This window comes from Archocentrus centrarchus, chromosome 14 (genome assembly GCF_007364275.1).
Source record: "Archocentrus centrarchus isolate MPI-CPG fArcCen1 chromosome 14, fArcCen1, whole genome shotgun sequence".
Taxonomy (NCBI): domain Eukaryota; kingdom Metazoa; phylum Chordata; class Actinopteri; order Cichliformes; family Cichlidae; genus Archocentrus; species Archocentrus centrarchus.
In genome coordinates this window covers 34,387,467-34,411,614 of record NC_044359.1, presented here as the reverse complement: position 1 = coordinate 34,411,614, position 24,148 = coordinate 34,387,467, and the positions used below count along the sequence as shown (strand labels likewise).

The 24,148-nt window shown below is 39.5% G+C and overlaps 1 protein-coding gene across 1 annotated transcript in view; it reads right to left on the bottom strand.

Annotated features, from left to right (window-relative positions):
- Positions 1-24,148, bottom strand: part of bbx (BBX high mobility group box domain containing) — a 43,246-nt gene continuing 19,098 nt past the window's right edge. The window contains exons 9-13 of the mRNA XM_030745577.1: positions 10,159-10,310; positions 9,096-9,179; positions 8,427-8,624; positions 6,344-6,536; positions 1-5,329 (exon numbers count right to left, since the gene is read on the bottom strand). Coding sequence (XP_030601437.1) covers positions 5,251-5,329; positions 6,344-6,536; positions 8,427-8,624; positions 9,096-9,179; positions 10,159-10,310 — 706 coding nt within the window. The 3' untranslated portion in view covers positions 1-5,250. The remainder of the gene's footprint in view (positions 5,330-6,343; positions 6,537-8,426; positions 8,625-9,095; positions 9,180-10,158; positions 10,311-24,148) is intronic.

Below are 24,148 nucleotides of genomic sequence, written 5' to 3'. Positions count from 1 at the left end.
CACAGATGTAGTAGATGTTATTTTAATAGGTGTTCAAGAAGCAATAGTTGCATCAGCAGAAAGTGTAAAAGGTATAACAGTTGCATCAGCAAACAGTGTCATGACGTCTTGGACAACGTGGGGTATGGAAGGTTGGGTGAGGGATCCCACACTAAGCAGGGGCTCCAGTAAGGCAAGGCTGCATGTAACAACTGGGCTTTAACAATCAAAAATACATGTCTCATAATGATTACAGTAACATAAATTAGAGTAAACACATGATGTACAACCTATCAGAGGAAAGATACTTAAAAGATGTGACAACCTCTTCATCACAAAAAAGTCATGATTTACATTCCAGGAAAGGATAGCTAATCTTATACACGTTCATGTATAAACAGATGCATATTCATTTCTATATTTGTCTTTTTATTTACTAAACCTATAAAAAGGAACAGTAATAAATAAGTTGGGACTTAAGCATTTAATTGTGATTGCAGGAGTGTCCCTGTTAAACTGTCCTTAACAGACTTTTACTGCAAAGGAAAAAAGTAGCAAACCAGGAAAATATATTGTTCTACCATTCAAAATGCATAAATCTTTCATTTCAGTCTCATGGATGGTCACATTACAGTCCTTTGGACTTAAAACTGCCACACAATTCCAATGAGTTTAGGGTGCAAGAACTTTTCTGTGATGAGAACTGTTGGTTGCAACAAACTATGCACCTCAGAAACAATATACCATCATAGCATACATACATACAGTACAATCAAGACTGAATTAGAAAAATACAGGTACAAAATGATTACATTCAAGAGACAGTGCTAACACAAAATGGTTATTATAGTCATTTAGGTAACTAATACAGGAATTCAACATTATAGAAGCATTTTCTATATAGAAAAGGTGAGGGGAAAATGACAATTATGGCTGTTTTGTAGATGTGTGGTTTTGTTACGTGAAAATATATTTGCCACTTTCCTGATTTCTTGCATATTTGTCACACTTTGTCACCTTATCACAATTTGTCACACAAATTTTAATATTAGTCAAAGATAACCCAAGTAAATGCAAAATAAAGTTCTTACATGATGATTTTGTTTATTAAGGGAAAGAAAGCTGAGCTCAACATCACTAGCCATACCTGGGCCAGGTTACTGCCAGACCTGCTGAATCAAGAAATCACTTGAAAGACTGTTCAGTGTTCATGATTCAGCAATAAGAAAGACTGGCAAGGGCACCCCTGGGAAAGTTCCAAGATGAAAAGCATCGCTGACTAAAAAGAACAGAAAGGCTCATCTCACATTTGTCAAAAATATCTTGATGATCCCAAAGAATTTTGTGAAAATATTCTGTGGACTGATGAGATTATAGTTGAACTTTTTGGAAGCGGTGATTTCTCTTATATCGGGCGTAAAACTAACACAGCATTTCATAAAAAGAATACTGTGACAGCAAACATGGTGGTGGTAGTGTGATGGTATCAAAATGCTTTGCTGCTTCAGGACCTGGACTTGCTGTAATAGATGGAACCATGAATTTTGCTCTCTAACAAAAAAAGCCTGACAGAGGATGTCTGGCCATCAGTTTCTACCCCAAAGTTCACTCAGGTTATGCAGCAAGACAAGGATCCAAAACATACCAGCAAGTCAACCTCTGAATAGCTAAAAGAAAAAACCTTTAAAAATAAACAAAACAAAATTTAAGTTTTGGCGTGGCCAAGTCAAAATCAGCACTTAAATGGTCTGATCTTAAAATAGGCTGTTTTTGTAAAGGGGAAGAAAAAAAAAAATCTTGTGATGAGTTGGGCTCACTACGTTAAATTTGGAAGGGATCACATGCATGTCTTCACAAGTGCATGAACACGGGCATGTATGCGCACAGGGACATGCACGCATAAGCACGCACACACACACACACTCCAAAAAAAAGGGGGGCCAATGATATATTAAAACACTACCAACCGACAGATACCCCAGCCTGTAGCAGATAGCATAAATTAGTTTTTTTTTTGCCAGCATCAGAGCAGAGCTTTGTTTTTTTTCCCCCAGTTTCCTGCCTGTTTATGCTGCATGGCGGTGGTACCTGTCAGACTTTTTTTCTCTGAGGCCCTTAAAAAAAGAAAAAAGAAGAAGAAAAAAAAAAAAAAGTCAGTTGATGCTCGAAAACCCTCCAATATAGCTCAATAAGAAAAATTCTACACAGTGGGCCAAAATTCCTCCACATTCCACAATGTGGAAGACTTATTGCCAGTTATTGCAAATGCTTGATTGCAGTACTTGCTGCCAAAGGTGACACAACCAAATTAAATCATTTAAAAACTACATTTTGAATTTGTTTTTTGTTTTTTTTTAACTTTATCTGTTCAAGTTTGTTATATCATCCTGATTAGTTATTTGTCACACAAGTGTGACAAATAAGCAAAAAAACCTGAGAAATCAGGAGGGGGCAAATACTTTATCACAGCACTATATGTCAATAAAATGCATAATTACCACAGAGTGGGTAAAAAAATTATTCTTCCAAGACCATGACCATTTTGGCTTGGGTTGTAAGGTGCAAATACTGTATACGCAGGCATTTAGTGGTGCCTTTTTCTTGCACTTCATTCCAACTCTGGATTCAAATACCAAGTCAATCCCATTAAATACACAAGATCAATTGTGCTGATAATATTACCTGAAGATTTTAACACTTAAAAAAAAAAAATCCAGTGTAGCTGCCCCCCCCCCCAAAAAAAAAAAAAGAAAAAAAGAGAAAAAGTCAGGATTTCTGTCTGAATATACCTCTCTCTTCTTTGGCAAATGTCAGCAGACTCACTTGCTATAAGCATATATTTTTGGGGGTGGGCTGGGGGAAGACAACTTTGTCTTTACAAAGAACTACACTGATAGATACCAGTGGAAGAACTATATAGTTTACCGCTTAGATGACAGTATCCTTAATGTAACTTTCGTTCATATTAGAAAAAATACACACATCCATTCTTAGGATTATCATAAAGCATTTTGTGGTTCCTTTAAGCTTAACTGGCTAACGTGCAGTTATTCTGTTAAAAACAACTTCTGAGCAGAATTAAAGACTTGTTGCATGTACAGCATTATTTGCACACAAGGGCCTGTATAAGAAAAAAAATTACTATGTAACAATGTCTTGATTTAGGAAAAAAATACTCTGTTTAAAGACACAACTTCTCTTGAGATCCAGTTGCTTCTTTCAATATTTGTCTATCATTAAGTGTCTGAAAACACTCTTAACACATATCCAGGAAATAGTGGACAGTCAACGTCAAACACACACCTCCAGAGAGGAAAAAGACAGCTCATTATTTAAAGACAGTGCATTTTTTCTTAGTGCCTCTCTGCTTATCACAGCAGAGACACATTCATCGTCTGTGAGCGTAATCTTTTTTGACAACAGTCTTAATCCAGTAAACTTGACCTCAGGAAAAACACTGAAGTTCATTAAGGACCTAGTTAAAAGAATATCAGAAACACACCCAAAAAAAGAAGAATGACCAACTAGAAAACTAAAAGCTATTAACGTTATTAAATGAATCTAAAAGGTGACAAATTAAGCATTGGTCTACAGAGAGAAACAAAAGGCTACAGGGTAAAAAGGTGAAGGGTATTCTGCCAGGTCTCAGACTCTATTGGCCTCTTTCAGGTTGCGCCAGTTCTTGGGAAGACAGCAAACCAGCAGCTTAACTGAATCATTTGTATTTAATTTATATTTTACAGCTGTAAAACACTGATCACGTGACCTCTGAGCAGACCATTACTGAATCAATCTCCAAAGGCCAAGAGGAAGTGAATGGGGAATGATTAAATGCCTTGCCTCTATCAGCTCTAAGAGGAAGCAGCACATTACTATTTCACTTTTAAACATTATTTCAATATTTTGATTTTGTATAAAATCTGAAGACAAATAACCACGGTGTTTTTTGAGCATCCTGCTCATATTATGAGCCATGTCTTATAACCAAACATTCCACTGAGAATCTTCTCATCTCTGTTGATATTGTAGCTGGCTTTAGCCAGGTCCTGAGGGTGTTGAAGACACTACTGGACAGACTATAGGGTAAGAACACTGCGTCTGGTGGAGACGATGCATTTTATTACTCCCTTACATGAGCAACTCAAACTATGACGAGTCCATTTTATGAAACAAACAACATCCATGAAGTAAGATGCACGCATGAATTAACCTTTCTAACTGCTACGCAAACTGCAGTAAGATCAAGTATTGACAAAAACTGCATTTGACTATTGATAAATGTTTACACTGACTTTGGGACCTTGAGAAAGAAGTTGTTTGAGGGCTTTCTGGTGGCAAAGAAGGTGTAGGTGGGAGAATTAAGGCTATAGTTGAATCACTTTTACTCAACCTCCCCATCACAAGAAAGTTTTTATGCAGACCCAGTGTCTCACGAGCCTCACAGCAACACTCTGATTCTACTACTAGAAGCTAGGTAGGACTCTAGTTCAGATCCAAGTGATGCACAGGTCTACTTCAGATTCAGTATATAACATGATTATCTGCAGCTACTACATACTGTTTTAAAGTCGCGTAATTTTAACATATCAAAACCTCAACCAAAATTTCTTCAGAGTTTGAGTATACCACATTAGTGTTCCACTGAGAAACACTAACTTGGTGATGGTCTATTGATCATGATTATTTACCCTGGTTAAAGTCATTTTGGGTTGAAGCTGGAAGAGATGAGAGCTATTTAAATAGAGAGGTATTATACCAGAGGTGGAGGGAACTCTTCAGCAGGCATATGTGTGAGGTACAAAAGGTGAAAGTAAGCCGTTTTGTCTCGAAAGCAAATGCAGTGTTTTTTTTCTTTCCATCTAAAATGTCTTATCCTTAAAATTACCTCTATTTGACAAACATGTACAATAAACCCAACTCTACAACCATCTCTACAAGAGAAGCCATGCACTGGTTGATAGCTTGATTCTGACAAAGGCCCTAATGGCATATCTGGGGGTGGGGGGTGTGAGGACTTAAGAAAGGCATCTTTCCCCCAATCCAATGGAAGGCTTAAGGAGAAAACACTGAGATAGTGAGGAGCAAGAGGAGAAGGAACAAGAAATGGAGAGGGTCTCTTTGTCCCTCAAGAAAATTCACCACAAAAGGGGAAGGTGGAATATGTCCAAAACTTCCTGATCAAGTCTTCTTTCAGTGTGGGGCTACCACAGAGGAAAGTTAAACTCCAATGCAAACCTCCATGTTGTAGCTTCTCAGAACAGCAGCAGAGTTTCACTGATCAGCGCAGGAGATGAGCACTGGAGTCTGGGAAATTTCTTTATTCTGACTCTCAGCCAAGCCTCTCTGGCCTCTGAAACAAGATAGCAGAGGAGACTGAAAAGTGTGCTTCATGTTTCAAACCAGTGTATTTTTGAAATCTAAGTACACTGTATAAAGCACTGGGCCAATTGCCTTTTAGCTGCATTTCCACCTTAACGTCTGGAAGTTCTTTCAAGTTGTCTGCATTTCCACCATGGTCTATAAGACCAGCGGAAATTAGGTGAGTTCACTGCCATATGAATAGCAAATACACCCCCCCCCCCCTCTTTTCTTCATGTCATATCTTTTTTTTCATGAGAGCAAATAAATCAGTGACAAAAACAAAACAATACTAAAACAAGAAAGCTTGGCTGTAACACAAATAGAGAGTCATGAGTATGTATGCTAAAAGTAATGTTGCACTGTTACAAGAGTCATGCTATCCTAAATCTGCACGAAGACTGTAAGACAGCAGCTGGAGCTTTTTTGTTGACCCACTGAAATGATTTCAGATCAACTTCAAATTAATGTTCAATTTGTCTTTTTGTCATGTGAAGAAAAAAGGCAGACAATGGAGACACTACTGGCCATGGTTGTGGGGGAGCAATAACTTGATAACGGTGTTTGATGATATCTAAGTTCTATACAGCTGTATATAAGTATGCTAGCAGTGCCATCTATTTATTAAAAATAGTCAAATTCATCACATTTGAGTGAGGAATATGCATTTCCAAATAAAAATAATTTATAGATTTTTTTTCAAGTAAAATTATCTTTCTTATTAAAATAACAGGATAATTAAAGCCTAACCAATCTCTGGTATATTACAATCCCCAAGTATTAGCAAAAGAATAACAATTCCTTAAACAATCCAAAAACAAGCTAAGTCTATGCTTATCAACAAACCCAGTGGTTATAAGCCTAAAAACAGGACAAATCCAAAACAGGAAATGTCCATTTGACTGTTGAGGTGGCTCTACTTGGTTATTCTGAATTGGCATGGCCATTGGACATAAAGCACTGTAAAACATGTTACAGTCAATATAATCTCCACACTGCAGACTACCTGTGAATGTTTTCCATGGCTGCGACCTCAGCGAGGGCAGCCAAACTGAATAAAGCAGGTAGCTCTTGTGGTACAGTGCTCCTGTCGGCCTCCTCTCCTCTGGGACAACTGTAGCACCCTTTTTCATTGCATAAATTTTGTTGGGGTGATGGCTTCTTATCCTGGTCCTGGTTCAGATCCCTCATTTTGTCTTCTGTAGTAACAAAGCACAAAGATACAATTCTCAGGAACACCACTGAATATTTTTCAGAACATGTCATTAGTATTTCTGTTCACATATAAAGCAGTATCAGATGAGATGCCATGCCAATGAAAGCTCTCCAAAATACAAAGTACAAATGGTTCTGACATAATATGTCAAAAATGGCTAATTCTTGGGGTATACAGAAATGAATTTTGTAGTGCAGAGCATGTTTTGACTCAGTTCTTTACAATCCTCTCACCAAAGTCTATAGCATTCCTATCATCACACCAGAGGGTGTACTACGAATGAGTGAGCGATGTTCACCTTAAAGTCAAAGTCTTAAAATTTTCAGTGTCAAAAAAGAGACACTTTTTACTTGGTTAGATCACCATGGCAACTTATGCTTAATGCAACACCTTGTCTTGAGCAGATTATATTCAGAGTTTCAGTCTATAATCATCTGGAAGCACAAGGTTTTCACTAATTCTTTCATCAACAGGATGATGCAATATCAACACTGTTTAAAATATATTAATTCAGAACTCACCAACCATTCTTCCAGAGAAACTGCCACTCACTGGATATTTTATCTTTTTCAGACCATTCTCTGTAAACACTAGAGATGGCTGTGTGGGACAATTCTAGTAGATCGGCAGTTTCTGAAACACTCGAACAAGCACTTCTAGCACCAAAAATCATGCCATGTTCAAATTTACTTAAATTATCTTTCTTCTGTGAACTTTAGCAGCTCATCTTGACCATATCTACACGCCAATGTAATTGGCTGATGACATTTTTTGCATTAATGAGCAGTTGAACAGGTTTATCTAATACAATGGCCAGCGAGTATCTATGCAACTTGTTAAGCCATACCTTACTAACACAATTAAATGAAGCCTAGCTGAAAAGTTACAGCTGTGCAAACTCTTTATTAGGCTATGGGACAGACTTGAACCCACTGAGTATCCTATATTTAAATGTATGAATTTAAAGTTTTAAAGTGTTAATGTGCAGCAGCCATGTCTCTGATTGGAGTGCTGATTGGTGTTCTGCAGTGGTCAGTATCTATCAAAAGTTGTCCAAGGAAAGAATAATGCTGAACCAAGAACAGGGTCATTGGCGGCTAAGGCTCACTCATGCATGTGGGGAGTGAAGGCCAGTGTGGTCCGATCCAACAAATGAGCTACTGTAGCTCAAATTTCCAAAAAGGTTAATGGTGGTTCTGATAGAAAGTTATACACAGAATACACAGTGCATCCCAATTTGCTTTGTGTGGGGCAGCATAGCTGTAGACCAGTTAGGGTGCTAATGCTGACCCTTGTCCACTGCCAAAAGCACCAACAATGGGCAAGTGAGCATCAGAACCATAGAGCAATAGAAGAAGGTGGCCTGGTTTGCTGAATTGCATTTTCTTTGACATCATGTGAATGGCCAAGCGCCTGTGCATCGCCTGACCTGGGGAACATCTAGCACAAGGATGCATGATGGGAAGAAGGCAGGCTGGTGGAGGCTGTGATGCTTTGGGCAATGCTGGGAAACCTTGATTCCAGCCATCCACATGGATGTTATTTTGACACATATCACCTTTAAAAGATGTTTCACCTCTCATCCAAAAGGCTTTCAGATGAGAAGTGAAACGTCTTCAAGATACAAAATAAGTCCACTTGCACTTTTTTCAAGCTCTAGAGGCTACTATGACCTGGATGACTGAGAATCTACACAGACAAATCAAGATATTATCTTACTGATTGCATAAATTATAATATAATATTAACATAAGACAAATTATGGATTAACAAGTTCTATTTGGCAGTTTCAAAATAGACAATTTTTTCCCCCTAACATATACTGATATATTTTAGCTAAACTTTAAACAAAACGGAGACTGACATCACTCACCCTCAGCTGGAGACACACTGCCATGTGCTGTGCGCACCAAATGTGTGATCTTGGTCTTCCTCGCCTTTCTTTTCTGGCTACCAACTAGCATCTCCATAGTAGTGGTGCCCTGAACATCTGGGCAGATTATGGCAACAGGGCAACATGATTTGGCTTCTGAAGCTAAATCCAGCATGGTAGAATCAGTCTGTCCCACTGCTGTGGAGCACAATTATCACAATGGATTTCAGTGATCTGACCATTTGACATAGCCATGAGAAAAATTAGTGGCACAGATATTTGAGTCCTCTTAACAGTGACTTACAAAGTTAAAGATAACATTTTTTCAGTCATTGTGATCTAACAAAATCATACCATTTCAAAATGGGCCTCAGCAGGTACAGAGTTATTCCCTGTGAATATATTTTTTTGTACTAGCATAAAAAAAACAAAACAAAAAAACAAAAAACAAAGAAAGAAACACAAACAACAAAAAAAAGGGACTGCAGTGTTGTTTTATTCTCATTGAAGCTTAATTTGTAAGGTAGGCTTATTATTTAAAAAAAAAAAAAGACTTGTTTTTTGATTATAACATTTTCACTTCCTGTGTTTCAAAGTTTTAATTTGAACATTTTGATGGTTCATGCCCCTGCTCCATAATGCAAAAACCAAACAAACAATCTATTTCACCTTTGTCCACTGCACCTGGTTTCTCCGTTTTGTGTTTGTGCTTCCTAACAATCTTGTGGAAAGAAGTCGTTTTCTGAGCTGGCCCTGATAGAGCAAAAAAAACAAAAAGAGAACAAACAAAAAAGACATAGGTAAAGAAGATTATGGAAATGCTCTGTTATGGAGTCCAAATGTTTTTGATATACACACATTTTTAAACAGACCAGGACAGGGCTGTACAAAAAGGCACAGAGTGGGCTATGGATGAGAAGTGAGGGAGTATAGATGGGTGACACATTAAAGAAAGAATCACTATCAAGCTTCAGTGCCTTTAAAGTCCTTGGATGTAAGTTGTTCTAAAAGACATTCATGGTTTAATGATGCTGGTGGTGATGATTGCTAACAACAGCCCCAAATCTCCCACAGGTCATCAGCTGGGGTGACATCCAGTGACTGGTGTCCAAATCTGAATTGGAAATGATTATGCCTGCTTTTGTGTCCTCACGATTGGACTACTGTAGTTAACTATACATTGGTCTCAGGAAGTTATCTTTGGATCACCTTCAAATGGTCCAAAATCCAGCTTCGAGGCTACTTAATGGATCTCCTATGTAGTCTCATGTGACACCCATTTTGTATCTTTGCACTGGCTCCCCCTAAAGCTCAGACTTCAGATTTTGGTGATCACTTTCAGAGCTCAGCGTGGTCAAATGCCTGTGTACAGCAAGCTTTTACACCCTTACATAATGTACAAACCATTATTGAGGTCTTCTGAATAAAATCTGTTAGTGGTTTTCGTTCTAGACTAGTCTGTGAATTTGGAATGCACTACCATTACATCTAAGATCTGCAGAATTTTTTTAAAGAACAGCTCAAGACTTATTTGTACAAGCTTGCACAGACCACATCCAGTGACCACTCAGTCAATGGACATATGTTTTTTGCATAGCTTAACAAAGGCCTGCCAACATAACAAATCTTCAGGGACCAAGGGTTTGGGTTTTTCCTTTAATTTGTCATTCATCCGTATACCACTGTCACTGGGTTTATTCAGTGCAGAATACACCTCAAACCTCATGCCTACCTTTTCCAGCCTTAGATGTGTCCATTTGGAGGGTGGGACTGTCAGACTTCTTTTTTTTTGCAACAGTAGTCCCCTTCTTATCAAATGTCATTGGGCTGTACTGTGGCAGGCTATTAAACTTCTTCTCAAACTCCTCCTCCAGTTTTCCTAGGCTGATAAGTGAAGTTCAGAGATTTAAAAAGTTGATCATGGCATCAGTAGCTTAACAACCTTAAACAAAAGCCAAATGTCAGTAATCTTATAAGTTCTTCATATACCAGCAGCAGTTGTGTCACAACTGTCCCCTCAATTTTAACAGCACCCTATACACCTCGTACATTCATATACACAAATACATGCACCCATCATATCACTGACAAGTTGGGGGGGGGGGGGGGGGGGGGGGGGGGGGCATCCTACACCCCTATTTCCACCTCGCCTGTTGGATGGTGCTGTGGGGGTCAGGCTGGCAGCATCCTGGGGTCGTTGTTGGCCCTGGAGGGGTGTCCATTTGCCCCCACTTCAGTGTGTGGGTAGATGTGGATGAGTGTGTCTTTGGGCATTTGTCACATTCTGTTTCTGTGTATAGTTGTATATGGATGGGTGAATGTGTGCAGATGTACAGTTGTGTTCAAAATAATAGCAGTCCAACATGATTAACCAGATCAATCAGTATTTTTCGTAGAAATCATGTTACTACATGGCAAATTATTTACCAGTAGGTGTAGTAGAGTCATAGAAAACCAACAGACCCAACATTCATGAGATGCATGCTCCTGAGTCTGTGTAATTGAATAATTAATTGAAAGGGGCATGTTAAAAAAAAATAGCAGTATAGAGTCCAATCAGTGAGGTCATTCATTCTGTGAAAAAACAGGTGTCAATCAGGTGGCCCTTATTTAAGGATCAAGCCAACACATGTTGTACATGCATTTCTCACTGAAAACCTGAGAAAAATGGGCTGTTCCAGACATTGTTCAAAAGAACAGCATTCTTTAAAATGTTGATTGGAGAGGGGAAAACATAAAGAAGTACAGAAATCAATAGGCTGCTTGGCTAAAATAATCTCCAGTGCTCTAAAATGGAAAGCAAAGCCAGAGAGACATGGACGAAAATGGAAGACTACCATTCAAATGGATCAAAGAATACCCAGGATTGTAAAGACTCAGCCAATGATCAGCTCCAGGGTGATCAGAGACAGTCCTGTGAGTACTGCGACAATTAGAAGATGCCTGTGGGAGGCTAATCTGCTGGCAAGAAGCCCCCATAAAGTCCCATGTTAAAAAAAAGGCACGTGCTGTAGAGGTGGCAATTTGCCAAAGAACACACTGACTGGCCTGTAGAGAAACGTAGAAACATTTTGTGGACTGATGAAAGTAAGATAATTCTTTTTGAGTCCAAGGGCCCCAGACAGTTTGTCAGACGACCCTTAAACACTGAATTCAAGCCACAGTACACAATGAAGCATGGTGGTGCAAGCATCATGATATGGGGATGTTTCTCTTACTATGGTGTCGGGCATATTTATCGCATACCAGGGATCATGGATCAGTTTGCATACATCAAAATACCTGTTCACAGGTGCCAAAAGTTGATCGACTCCATGCAACACAGATGTGAAGGAGTTCTCAGAAACAGTGGTTATGGTGTTAAATATTAGTTTAGTGATTCACAGGAATGCTAATTCCTAAAGATTTTTCAGTTCATAAAGTGTATATTTGAGTTTATAAAGATAAATGCAGACACTGCTATTCTTTTGAACAGCCCAACATTCATTTTTCTTAATTTCCTGTAAAGTAATTGGAAAATTTATACATTTTTCTACATGTTTTGATTTAGAATATAATGTGCAGTGTCCCCAATGCTAACTAAAAACTATTATAAAGATTTGGAGCTTTAGTCATGTTTTTGAATGCACTGCTATTATTTTGAACACAACTGTATGTGGATGTCTGGGTGTGCGTGTGGGCAGTGTTGTAGTCAAGACCACCTAACCCAAGACTGAGACAAGAGCAAGACCAGAGTGTACTGAGACAAGATCAAGACTTTTAGGGTCCGAGACCAAGTCAAGACCAAGACTTGTACCCCGACGCTACATGACAATAAAATGTGAACCATGATCAAAATCACTTCTCAAATTGATCTGAAAGATCCACATTGCCATTAAAACACCTAGATATTAAACACTTAGAGCTGAAATAAATGTTACCATCTTTAATTTAATACCTCCTGGGTGACTTCCATCATTTATCACAGAATGCAAAACAATTATTCATAGTTCATCACAATAGACTTTACTACTTTTCTTTGCCTTTTCCTTTCCTTCCACTAAAGGATTTGCAGAAATCATGGAAAAAGCCTACACAACAAAAACATAATCCAGATGTTTTTAACAATCAGCTGTTAAAAGCATTTCCTACTTCAAATATCAGCCACCATGTTGTAAGCATAAACTATCACGTTTTTAGTACAGCAACAGGAAGTGACATCTTGTTGGGAACTGTAGTTTCTTTCTTGAAGACCTTTCATTGCACCACTGGTGCTGAAAACTAATGTTTGACTATGGCTTTCCGAATAGAAGTAGGGCTGCAACTATTGATTATTTTAGTAATCGAGTATTCTATTGATTACTCCATCAATTAATCAAGTAATCGGATAACAAATAATTTTTTGTTCATCAGCATATTTTAACTTCCGTACTGCAGATTTTTCTGTGTGTGAAACAAACAGCGCTGACAGAGCAAATCAGAAAGTTTCAGCTACCCTCTCCAGTGCAAGAATTCCTCCATCCAACCTCACCATTAAAGAAAAGAAGGCCATCACAGCCCTGAGTAAGGATCAAAACATCAATACTACCAGCTGACAAGGGGAGATAGTAATTTTGGTGTGGTAATCAGTTGAATTCAGAACAATGGTGCGTTGTTCTGAATTCAACTGATTACCACACCAAAATTTCTGCACTCCGCGGTGACAATACTTACGAGGTCTTAAGATGAGACCCCACAAGCAACTACAAGAAAAAAGTAATCTGTTGCCTAAAACAACTCTAAAAGGAATAAGCCACTGACCGCCCCACTTACTACTGTCTTTACCCTGGAGAAACTACTCCATGTATTTATTGACTCCCGAAGATTGAAAAGAAGGAGTCCCATTCCGACCCATTATCAGCAGTATAAACTCAGTCACCTACAACATTTCCAAGCACCTCGCCACCACCTTATCTCCGCTTGTAGGCAACACACCCCATCACATTGTAAACTCCACAGATTTTACCACCATGGTGTCCTTTGATGTGGATTCACTTTTCACTTGAATACGCACAACTAAGGCAGTGGAGACAGTCAAAACAATTACAGAACCAGCTTTACCCCAGATTGGATTTGTGCACTTTTAGAACTCTGCCTTACCACAATATATTTTAAATACAATGATGGTTCCTACAGACAAAAACATGGATGTGCCATGGGCTATAGAATAAAATACCTATTGTAGCCAATCTTTACATGGAGGAAGTGGAAAGTAAAGCTCTTGGGTCTTTCAAAGGGATGGCACCTAGCCACTGGTACAGATATGTGGATGACACCTGGGTCGAAATCAAAACCCAAGAAGTAGAAGCCTTCACTTGCCACATCAACTCAGTGGATAAATACAAAGTTTTACCAGGGAGGACACCAGAGATAACAGGTTACCGTTCCTGAACTGTGCAGTGCTACTTGAGGAAGGTGGAAGCCTCAACATTGAAGTTTACGGGAAGCCCACACACACAGACCAGTACCTGCTCTTTGACTCCCACCACCCACTGGAACACAAACTTGGGGCGATCAGGACCCTGCAAAACCGAGCAGAAAGCATTCCCTTTAAGGCAGAAGGGAAACAAAAGGAACACACATGTAAAGAAAGCCCTCAAAACATGTGGTTATTCCAACTGAGCTTTCATCAAATCAGCCAAGATGCACAGGAAAGAAGATCAAACACAAACTAGGGAGAATAAGAATGATAAGAGGAACAACATTGTCATCCCTTATATGGCAAGCCTGTCAGAGAAACTCAAGAATTTTCACCAAGCATGATATCCCAGTATACTTCAAACCAAGTCACACTCTAAGGCAAAAACTGGTCCATCCCAAGGACAAACCCCCCAAACACAAGATCAGCAATGCAGTATATGTTCAGTGCAGTGAAGAGTGCTCAGAGCTCTACATTGGAGAACTCAAACAGCCTGTTCACAAGCAAATGGCACAACATAGAAGAGCCACCTCGACAGGATAAGACTCAGCTGTACATCTGCATCTGAAGGAGAACGGGCAATCTTTTGAGGATGCCAATGTTTACATTATGGACTGGTAAGCAGGGGTGAAAGTAAGCCAGTTACGGTCCGGTACTCTGCGCCGGTACGCAGTACCAGGAAAAGTTGGAGCGGCTGTCTGCCTTAAAGCCGTCATTCAGAACCGGTCACAGCTGTACTTTGGGTCAGAATAAATCCGCTAGCAATAAGCAGTCTAAAACACGACGTAATCAGTGAATAAATTGCTTTTTTTTTTCTCATTTCAAATTGTTTCTGAACTGTTCGTGCTATGCTGGTGCCTCAAATCTCTAGCTTCTCTACCCTCAGAGATCGAGGACAGCCACATAAAATGCACTGCATCCGTTACGCTTACGGGATGGATGCAGTGCATTTTATATGGCAGGCTAGACCCTCCTATTTTGATTGACACCTTGTTCGGCCAACCATGTAATTGGCTGCACCAAAATCAGCTGAAAAGCTACGTGACACCCCCTGGTTAGTATTGGCTCTGGAAAACCCATTTCTTAATATGATTGGCCGAATGAGGTGTCAATCAAAATGGGAGGGTCTAGCCTTTCATATAAAATGCTCTACATCCCGGAGGACAGGACACAGCCAGTTAATGGGCAACGACATGGGTTTTCCAGAGCCAATAATAACCAGAGGGCGTAGGTTTTTTCAGGTGATTTTGGTTCGGCCAGTTAACAGGTTAAAACGTTCACCGCTACGTTTAATGTCGGTCTGCTTGTTACAAACTATCTCAATTAAAAGCAAATAGAGACTAACTAATTGTGTTTCATGTTATTTTGCTCAATTTCAACAACACAGCACAGCTCAAAAACACTGCTTATGACCAGAGATTTCATTTATATATATCTATATATTTGTGTGTGTGTGTGTGTGTGCTTGTCATAGTACCGGCAAGAATTTAAAACTACTTTCACCCCTGCCGGTAAAACAGATGGTTTGAAAATAATTGAGTAAAAGAAGCCATCTATATACAAACAAAGAAAAAAACATTGCTCTTCAGGTACAAGGACTGGACTGAAAATGAATTAAAAGCAGCCAATATCCAAAGAATTAAAAAAAAAAAATTTTTTTTAAACAAGTGAAAGTTTTTCTGAAGAAAGCACCATCTCTTGGTGACACTGCAATTGACTCAAAGGGGAGCGTTTAAAGCGGAAAGAAGATAGGTTCCTGGAGAATGAGGGGGGACTCCAAGCCAACTGGGAGAGGCAATTTTAACTGGCTGTATCTGTAACAAAGAAAAACTTTCTCAATGAAGTCCACTTGCCCTTTTTTCAAGCTCCAGAGACTACTATGACCTGGATTACTGTGAACCTACACAGATATATTGTCATCAAAAATACCTGTCTGTAAAACCTTGTGGAGTTTCTGTTATGGTTTGGGGCTGCATTTCAGTCACTAATATTGTAGATCTTGTCAAAATTCATGGAATTAGTAATGGAAATTCCCAAAAAACTTTATACAACCCATTTGTATTCACCCATTCATACACCCATTCATACAAGCACTGTTTTCTATTTCAAAGTGCTTTCTCTCTAACATCCACACACATTCATATGCCAAGGTTACATCAGAGAGCAACTTGGGGTTCAGTATCTTGCCCAAGGATACTTTGTCATACAGACTGGAGCAGCCAGGAATCAAACCACCAACCTTTCAAAATAGTAGATGACCTGTTCTACCTCCTGAGCCACAGCAACCCCATCATCTTGACAGAGAACAGAACCAAAAGCAGACAGCATCCAAAAAACAGCTTTGAACGTCCTTCAAGAAGCATGGAGAACCTTTCCCAAAGACTACTTAAAGAAATTACAAGAAAGTTGCCTCAGAGAGTCCATACTGTGCTGAAGAACTAGCCTTTAACTGGCCACATCCCATCCAGGGGATGTTTGTAGTTCATTTTATATGGCAGGCTAGACCCTCCCATTTTGATTGACACCTGATTTGGCCAATCACATAACTGGCTGCACCAAATCACCTGACAAAGCTACATGACGCCCTCTGGTTATTATTGGCTTCTTAACATGATTGGCCGAATTAGACGTCAATCAAAATGGGAGGGTCTAGCCTGCCATATAAAACGCACTTCATACATGGACGTGGCCAGTTAATAGGCTACGAAATGGGTTTTCCAGGGAAAATAACAACCAGAGGGCGTTAAGTAGTTTGTTCACGTGATTTTGGTGCTGCCAGTAGTGATGAGAAAATTAAGCTTTTGGGAAGCACTGAACCATTTCAACCAAGTGATTTGGAAATGCCACCCTTCGAGTTTCCTTCGAAGGGTGGCTGGCCTCTCCCTTAGAGATAAGGTGAGGAGTGCGGCCATCCGGGAGGGGCTCGGAGTAGAGCCGCTGCTCCTCCACATCGAAAGGAGCCAGTTGAGGTGGCTCGGGCATCTGATTAGGATGCCTCCTGGCCGCCTCCTGGGTGAGGTGTTCCGGGCATGTCCCACCGGGAGGAGGCCCCGTGGTAGACCCAGGACACGCTGGAGAGATTGTGTATCTCGGCTGGCCTGGGAACGCCTTGGGGTCCCTCCGGATGGGCTGGAGGAGGTGGCTGGGGAGAGGGAAGCTTGGGCTTCTCTGCTTAGGCTTCTGCCCCCGCGACCCGGCCCCGGATAAGCGGAAGAAAATGGATGGATGGATGGATTTGGAAATGAGTTCATTACTCGAAGCTCTCTCCTGGAGAAATGCAATACTTTTAATAAAACACAAGCACAAAGCTCAATGATCTTTAGCATCTTTGCATTGTTTGAGGCACACACGTTATGACCGAATATCATGAGATCAGGTTCTGTTTACAAGTAAAGATGGTTGAATGTGTGTTGTGTTATTGAGCAGAGTGCTGGGAAAACATGGCACTACCTGGGTGTGTTTGTGTAACATTGTCAATGAAGTACATTGTTCAACTGTTTTTCACAAACACCCGCAAGGTACATGGGAGGAAAAAATTAAAAGGATTTAAAAAAAAGGCACTTTGGTGCAAAAGTTTTTATTTTAAGGCCAAGAGCTTCAGCATTAATCTTGATACGACAGCATCCGTCATCATCACGTTGAAAGGACGTGGGTGAGATTGAAGCAAAAGTCATCTTCAATTCATAACTCAGCGATTACTGTTAGCCGTAACAACGCTAAAACTGTACTAGTATGAATTTGGCTGACTGTGTCGCTCTCACTCCTTCACTCGACCCCCCCCCCCCCCCCCCCCGGGACACACACGCGCAAGCACGGACACACACACACACACACACACACACACACACACACACACACACAGAGCTTAAGCTTTTATTTTGAGTGTATAGCTTAAACTGTTCGCAAAATAAAAATCAATGACTCTACCATGAGTGATTGTACTCCATCACTGTGATTGTGCTGTTAGGAGAAGGGCGACAGGATGGCTGTGTGTGTCTGTGTGTGTGTGAGAGATCTCGGAAAAGTTCTGTGGGTCGCCGTAGTTTTTGGATTGAATGTAGTTTTTGTTGATAACGAGATGAAGCGGTGTCAGTAATTCAGTCAGGCAATTCATTTCGGGAATGAAGCAGCTGCTGCTTCGGACGTCATATGTCACGTGTTTTTTTTTTCATCCTGAAGCAAGCTTCAAAGCAGTGGTCCTACACAGCTGTAAGTCCAGGGTTCGAAGAACGTATCGAAGCTTCAGTTTCACATTCTCATCACTAGCTGCCAGTTAACAGGTTAAGGTGGGCATACCAAATATTGACTTTCAAGCTCTGTTTTGACCTTAAAAACTGTATTTCCATTTTGGTTTGCACATTTCAATGAATGGCTACACATATTCCATGTAAAACACAAAGTAATTAGTTGTAACTCAAGATTTTTGTGCAGTACTGTATAACTAATGAACCATGTAAATTGAAGTGTATTAGACCAGCGTTAAACTGATAGATGTGGGAGGGGTGTGTATTTGTGTGAGTTCCACAGGGGAAGGGAAAAATCTTTGTACTGCAAATGAGACTGAATGCAGCAAACCACATGGTACCTTCCAGAAAACGGGACATTAGAAGACTACCAATAAAATGGTGTCTAGACTACTATGTGAATTCTGTAAATTTAAGATTTTCCAACTTAACATTCAATTTTTTGTTGGTTTGTTTTTTGCTGTTGAAACTGACAATTTCTCCTGAGGAAGTCCATGCAGTTTTCATGAAGCCTGATCTGACCTAAATAAGCTAAAGAGGAATATTCCAACTTGTCTGATAATTTCATCAAGTGAAAATGACTTCTGCATATTTTTTAACCTGCACTTTATTATAAATTCAACATAATGTCACGAAGTTTGCAAATGTCTTAACATTTTTCTTAACGTGCTGTGGGTTGCATACTTTTAAAAAACAGATTTTAACAGTGGTGATGGGATTGAAATTCGTGGTTTGTTGGCGATGGGAGAGCGATTTCCATTGCCATTAAGTGCAAAGATCTAGTTGAATGCTAATGCCATGCTATTGTCTACTGCCTGTCAGCATACGCAGTTTTTGTACCAATAAATAAAAATACTGTAGTATTCACCTGGACACTTTTGTTGTGGAACATATATCCAGAGGTGGCAAAAGTACTGACATTCTGTACTTAAGTAGAAGTACAAGTACTTATATTAAAAAATACTTTAGTAAAAGTCAAAGTACTGGTTCAACTTCTCTACTTAAGTAAAAGTAAAAAAGTACAGGCTCTGAAATGTACTCAAAGTAAGAAAGTAAAAGTAGTTCTTTGGAGGATGTTTCTACCTGCTATTTTTGTGTAAAACAAACCGAACCTCATTATATATTATTGTAATAATATAAAATAGTACATGAATATACAAATGTTATTCCAATCTAAATTTTAATTCTAATGAATGCACTCAGCTTGAAACTGTTATGTAGGACACAAACTGTGAAAGGGAATTTAAACACAGCTCTGTTCTCTGTGTTTAAATTCTCTAGTAGAGGGTGACTGTGCCTCCACCTAAACTCCAACATGAGGATACTCAGGGGTTACAGTGGGATTCAGAAGGTGGAGGAACCCTAAGATCAGCTGTAGTGGCTCTGCATGGGGAGAAGAATCACAGCTTTCTATTGTAGCTGCAGTAAATGATGTTGGTGTGCAGGCTGTGATCAGCTGACCTGCTGCTGCTGCTCTGAGGTTTACTGCTCTGTGTGGATGAACTGAACTCACAAAGATGTAACCCAGTATTTCACAGCTATCTGAGCTGATCTCCATCCCCTACACTGACAGCATACAGGCTGTAGAAATGTTGGATTCAGTGAATGAATCTCAGCATCAGCAGCTTTGATTCAAACTCATCTCTGCTGCACTGATGTAACCTGTAACTCTGACCATGAACACAAACACTGTGCTCCAGTCCAACACAGAGCTTTACTGTAAATACAGTACAACAAGCTAACCTATTTATTAAACACTAAACTGCAGCATTTTCATAGAATCTTTGAATTACACAAAGTCAGCATACTTCAGTTTGTTTTCCAGTCCTTACCTTTAATTCTAACCTCTCTTCTTCCTCTCCTGTCCTCTTTCTCCATCTCTGAGTGAACTTCTCTCTCTTTGCTCTCCCTGAAATACAGCAGCTCTTCTTTTAGCTCGCAGACACAGTGTGACAAACTGCACACACTTTGTGTGTTTGCTGATATTTGTTGAGCATTTAAAAACGTTGCATTTACCTTACTTACTCCCTTTATGCTCGCTCCTCTTCAGTAGCGCTAGCTAAGCTGTTTATGTGCCGCAGCGCAACTTACGGACTCGGTCCGGCCCGATTATAGCGCTATAAATGATACATTAATTATATGGGTTTGTGTATTTAATCCCTTTGTACGAGATAAGCCCCGGTGATGGAGGATACACCAGTACGATTGTCTCTTATATGTTATTATTCCTCCATTTAGTCTCAGATCGTTTGATGTTTGAAGGCGCACTGACCGGAAATGCAAACTTCTCTCTGACGTGTTAAAAAGTAACGAGTCTGTTTGAAAATGTAAGAAGTAGAAAGTACCGATACTTGCGTAAAAATGTAGGGAGTAAAAGTAAAAAGTAGTCAGAAAAATAAATACTTAAGTAAAGTACAGATACCTGAAAAATCTACTTAAGTACAATAACGAAGTATTTGTACTTCGTTACTTCCCACCTCTGCATATATCAATTGGTCCTTTCACAGTGAAGCAGAGTATTTAAATGAATCATATCAGGTGATATACAAAGATTAGCAACAGACCACTTAGTGCTTCAAGAAATGCTGAAAAAAAAGCATGCATGACTGCAATTATTGCTGCTATGACAGTTAATTCATTTCAAAAGCTGGTGCGTCAGCAGTGCGGGACTATTTCCTGTCGTTGCAAGCGCCAAATCTTTGCCCCCCCCCCCCCCCCCCCCCCAAAGTAGCTTTTCACTGAAACTTCATCCTAAATATTTCTTTAATTCAGAATACACATGCACATACAATATTGTTGTGCAATCCCACTGCTCTCTGTCATATCACATCTAAAATGCACCCTACTCTTACAGGACCCAGCAATAATCAATTCATGTTTAAATTTAGATTTTACTTTGTGTTTAAAAACATTAGCAGTGCAGTCAAATAATCATTTTATGCTTTCATGTTCATTAGTCACCAATAACCCTGGAGTGCAAGCAGCTTGTTTGGGGTGGCTGTAGCGCAGGAGGTAGAGCAGGTCACCTACTGATCGGAAGGTCGGCGGTTCGATTCATGGCTATTCCAGGCTGCATGCCAATGTATCCTTGGGCAACTTATCCTTATCCAAGTTGCTCTTTGACGCAAGCGTTGGAGTGTGAATGTTAGATAATAAAAAAAGCACTTAGCTTACTTAATCTTGGAAATGCTTGTATGAATGGGGTAAATGAAAACGTGTTGTATAAGCGCTTTGAGTGCTCAAAGTAGAAAAGCGCTATATACGAACTAGTACATTTACCATTTACTTTTCAATGTGCAAAACCTCTATATTATTTGCTGCTGGTATTGCACCAAAAAGCGATTTTCTGTATTTGCCAGAAAATGATTGCCTGTATTTAAATGGGTGTAAATGACTTGGTGACCTATAATCTGTGAAACATGTGTCAAACATATCTCTCATGAGTGATTTCAGGTCATTTTGAGTGAGAAACAGTATTTCTATCACAAGGTAGAAGCTGCACTCAGTTTTTGGCAGTTTTTTTTTTTATCAAGGTAAACTTTCATTGACATTAAAAATGTCTTTTTAAACAGAAATCTGGCTAAGAAGGCTGCAGAAATCACAACAAATACTGTATAACATCACAGTTCTATAAAGATATTTTAAGTGGCCAAAAAGCACTGGATTGATTATTATGTAGGTACAATAACACAGACTCCTAAAGATTGTTGAAAAACAGGTTATTTCTTCATTTTATATATAAGCCCTTGATAAATCATACTGCACTCTATTTACCAATATAAGCAAATATATTACACATAAAAGCACATAGAAACATTGGAATCACTTTATGGCAGACGATCACTTTTTGGCACAACACCGCAGCTGTTGAAAGTAACTAAGTAATTTGTAATCAAACTTAGTTACTTCTAAAATTAAATAATCAGTAAAGCAACTGAGTTACTTTTTGAAGGAGTAATCAGTAATAAGATTACTTTTTTGAGTAACTATACCATTGCTGTGTGTGTATGTTAGACAATAAGCACTTAGCTTAGTTACACATGGAAGTGCTTGTATGAATGGGTGAATGAAAATGTGTTGTGTAAGCACTTTGAGTGCTCAATTAAAGTAGAAAAGCACTATATAAGAACTAGTCCATTTAATGTTTCTTTTGATGACCTGTTTTGTTACTTCGCCCACCGATAGGCAGACAGGCTACGTTTTTGTCACGTTTATCTGTTTGTCTGTTAGCAGAACAACTCTGAAAATTATGAACGGATTTTGCTGAAAATTTCTGGAGTTACTTGGGGGTGGTACAATGAACAATTCTGGTACGAGAACATATGATTTCATTTTCAAGGTCAAAGGTCAAGATCATTATAAAAAAAAAAAAAGTTTTCAAAAACATGAGGTCAGAAACTGATGTTGAATGAGAAGGCCTGGCTCACCAGTCTCTGCTCTAATTCATCCCAAAGGTGGTCTACCGGGTTGAGGTCAGGACTCTGTTCAGACCAGTCAAGTTCTTCCACACTTTGCACAGACTGATGTAGTGACAACTGATAACAGCACAAGTTGAACCCGAGTTCATGTTCCAACTAATAAAGCCGCCTGTTACAGCACAAAGTAACCGAATTTTGTCACTAACTCTGGCTCTGACTTTGGGTAACCAGAAGTATAAAACCGTACAGCGGAAGTAGCAGTCTGTCGTGGCAGCCTATGTACGGTCTTACAGAAACCTGCGGATTAGCGGCATTAAACTTCTCCGTCGGTGTCTTCTTCCTTTGGGTTTAATGGCGGTGGGCAAACCAGCTTAGAGCTGCATTAGATCAGGAGTTAGAAAAAAAGATCCCTCAGATTCTTAAAAAGTTCTCTGTCGCTGAGAGGGCTTCCCTTTAACACTGAGCGGATCTTCGCTCACATACCCTCTGTCGTATTTGTGTGTTGTGCTCGCTGTGCTGAGAATTTCAACTGTCATATTTTTTCTCTACTTCAACTCCCAGAACGGATTGCTATACCCACATACTGCTAGGGAGTGGGGTTAATAGCACTAGCTACCCCGTCAAAATGTTTTTTTATGCTTTAATCCCTGACTAGTGACTAAATATAGGCCTGCAGTATTTAGGAGAATGCTTGTGAACACAAAGCATTACCCTCTTGCAGCCCCCAGGTTTTCAACAAAAACACTGATAACACACCAGCAGGAGGCAGCTCTTTTACGTGCAGTCTGTCTGCGCAAGTGCAAAGAGGCGGAGCTGTTACTGAGACAGTGAGCTCAGGTGGAGCGAAAGGAAATGTTTTTATAGCAAATGAAGCTTTTTTTCCCATGTAACAACCTTAAAACCTTTACTGGGAAACATCTGGAGGTCCTTCATCAACCACCTGATCAGTAAGTGAACAGAGAACTTTGTAGGTGGTCCATCCACCGCTGTTTGTTTCACACAGTGAAAAACTGCAGTACAGAAGTTAAAATATGCAGATGAACTGTTAATACGAAAAAAGTATTTCTTATCTGATTACTCAAGTAATCAGTGGAATAATGGATAGAATACTTGATTATTAAAATAATCGATAGTTGCAGCCCTGCAGTTTTATAAGGCGGGGCAAGATTGTGCAAAGATTTAAAAATGAACATCAGAATTTTAAAATGAATCCTAAAATATACAGGCAACCAGTGAAGTGAGGCCAGGACAGATGTCATGTGCTCTCTTCTTTTGAGTTCCCGTCAAAAGTCATGCAGCAGCATTTTGAACTACCTGCAGATGTGATAGTAGCAATTGACTGGCTGCCAAATAAAGTAAGTTACAGTAATCCAGACGAGACAAAATAAAAGCATGGATCAATTTTTCAAAGTGCTGCCTAGAGGGAAAAGGTTTTACTGATGCCACTCACTTCAAATGATAAAAACTGGACTTAACCACAGCTCTGATTTGGCTGTCCAATTCAAAATTACTGTCCACCTTAAAACCAAGATCAGTAATAATAGGTTTAAAATATATTTCCAAGGGTCTCAAGTCAACAAAGGAGGACTCACAGGAGACACTGGGTCCAAACACAATCACCTC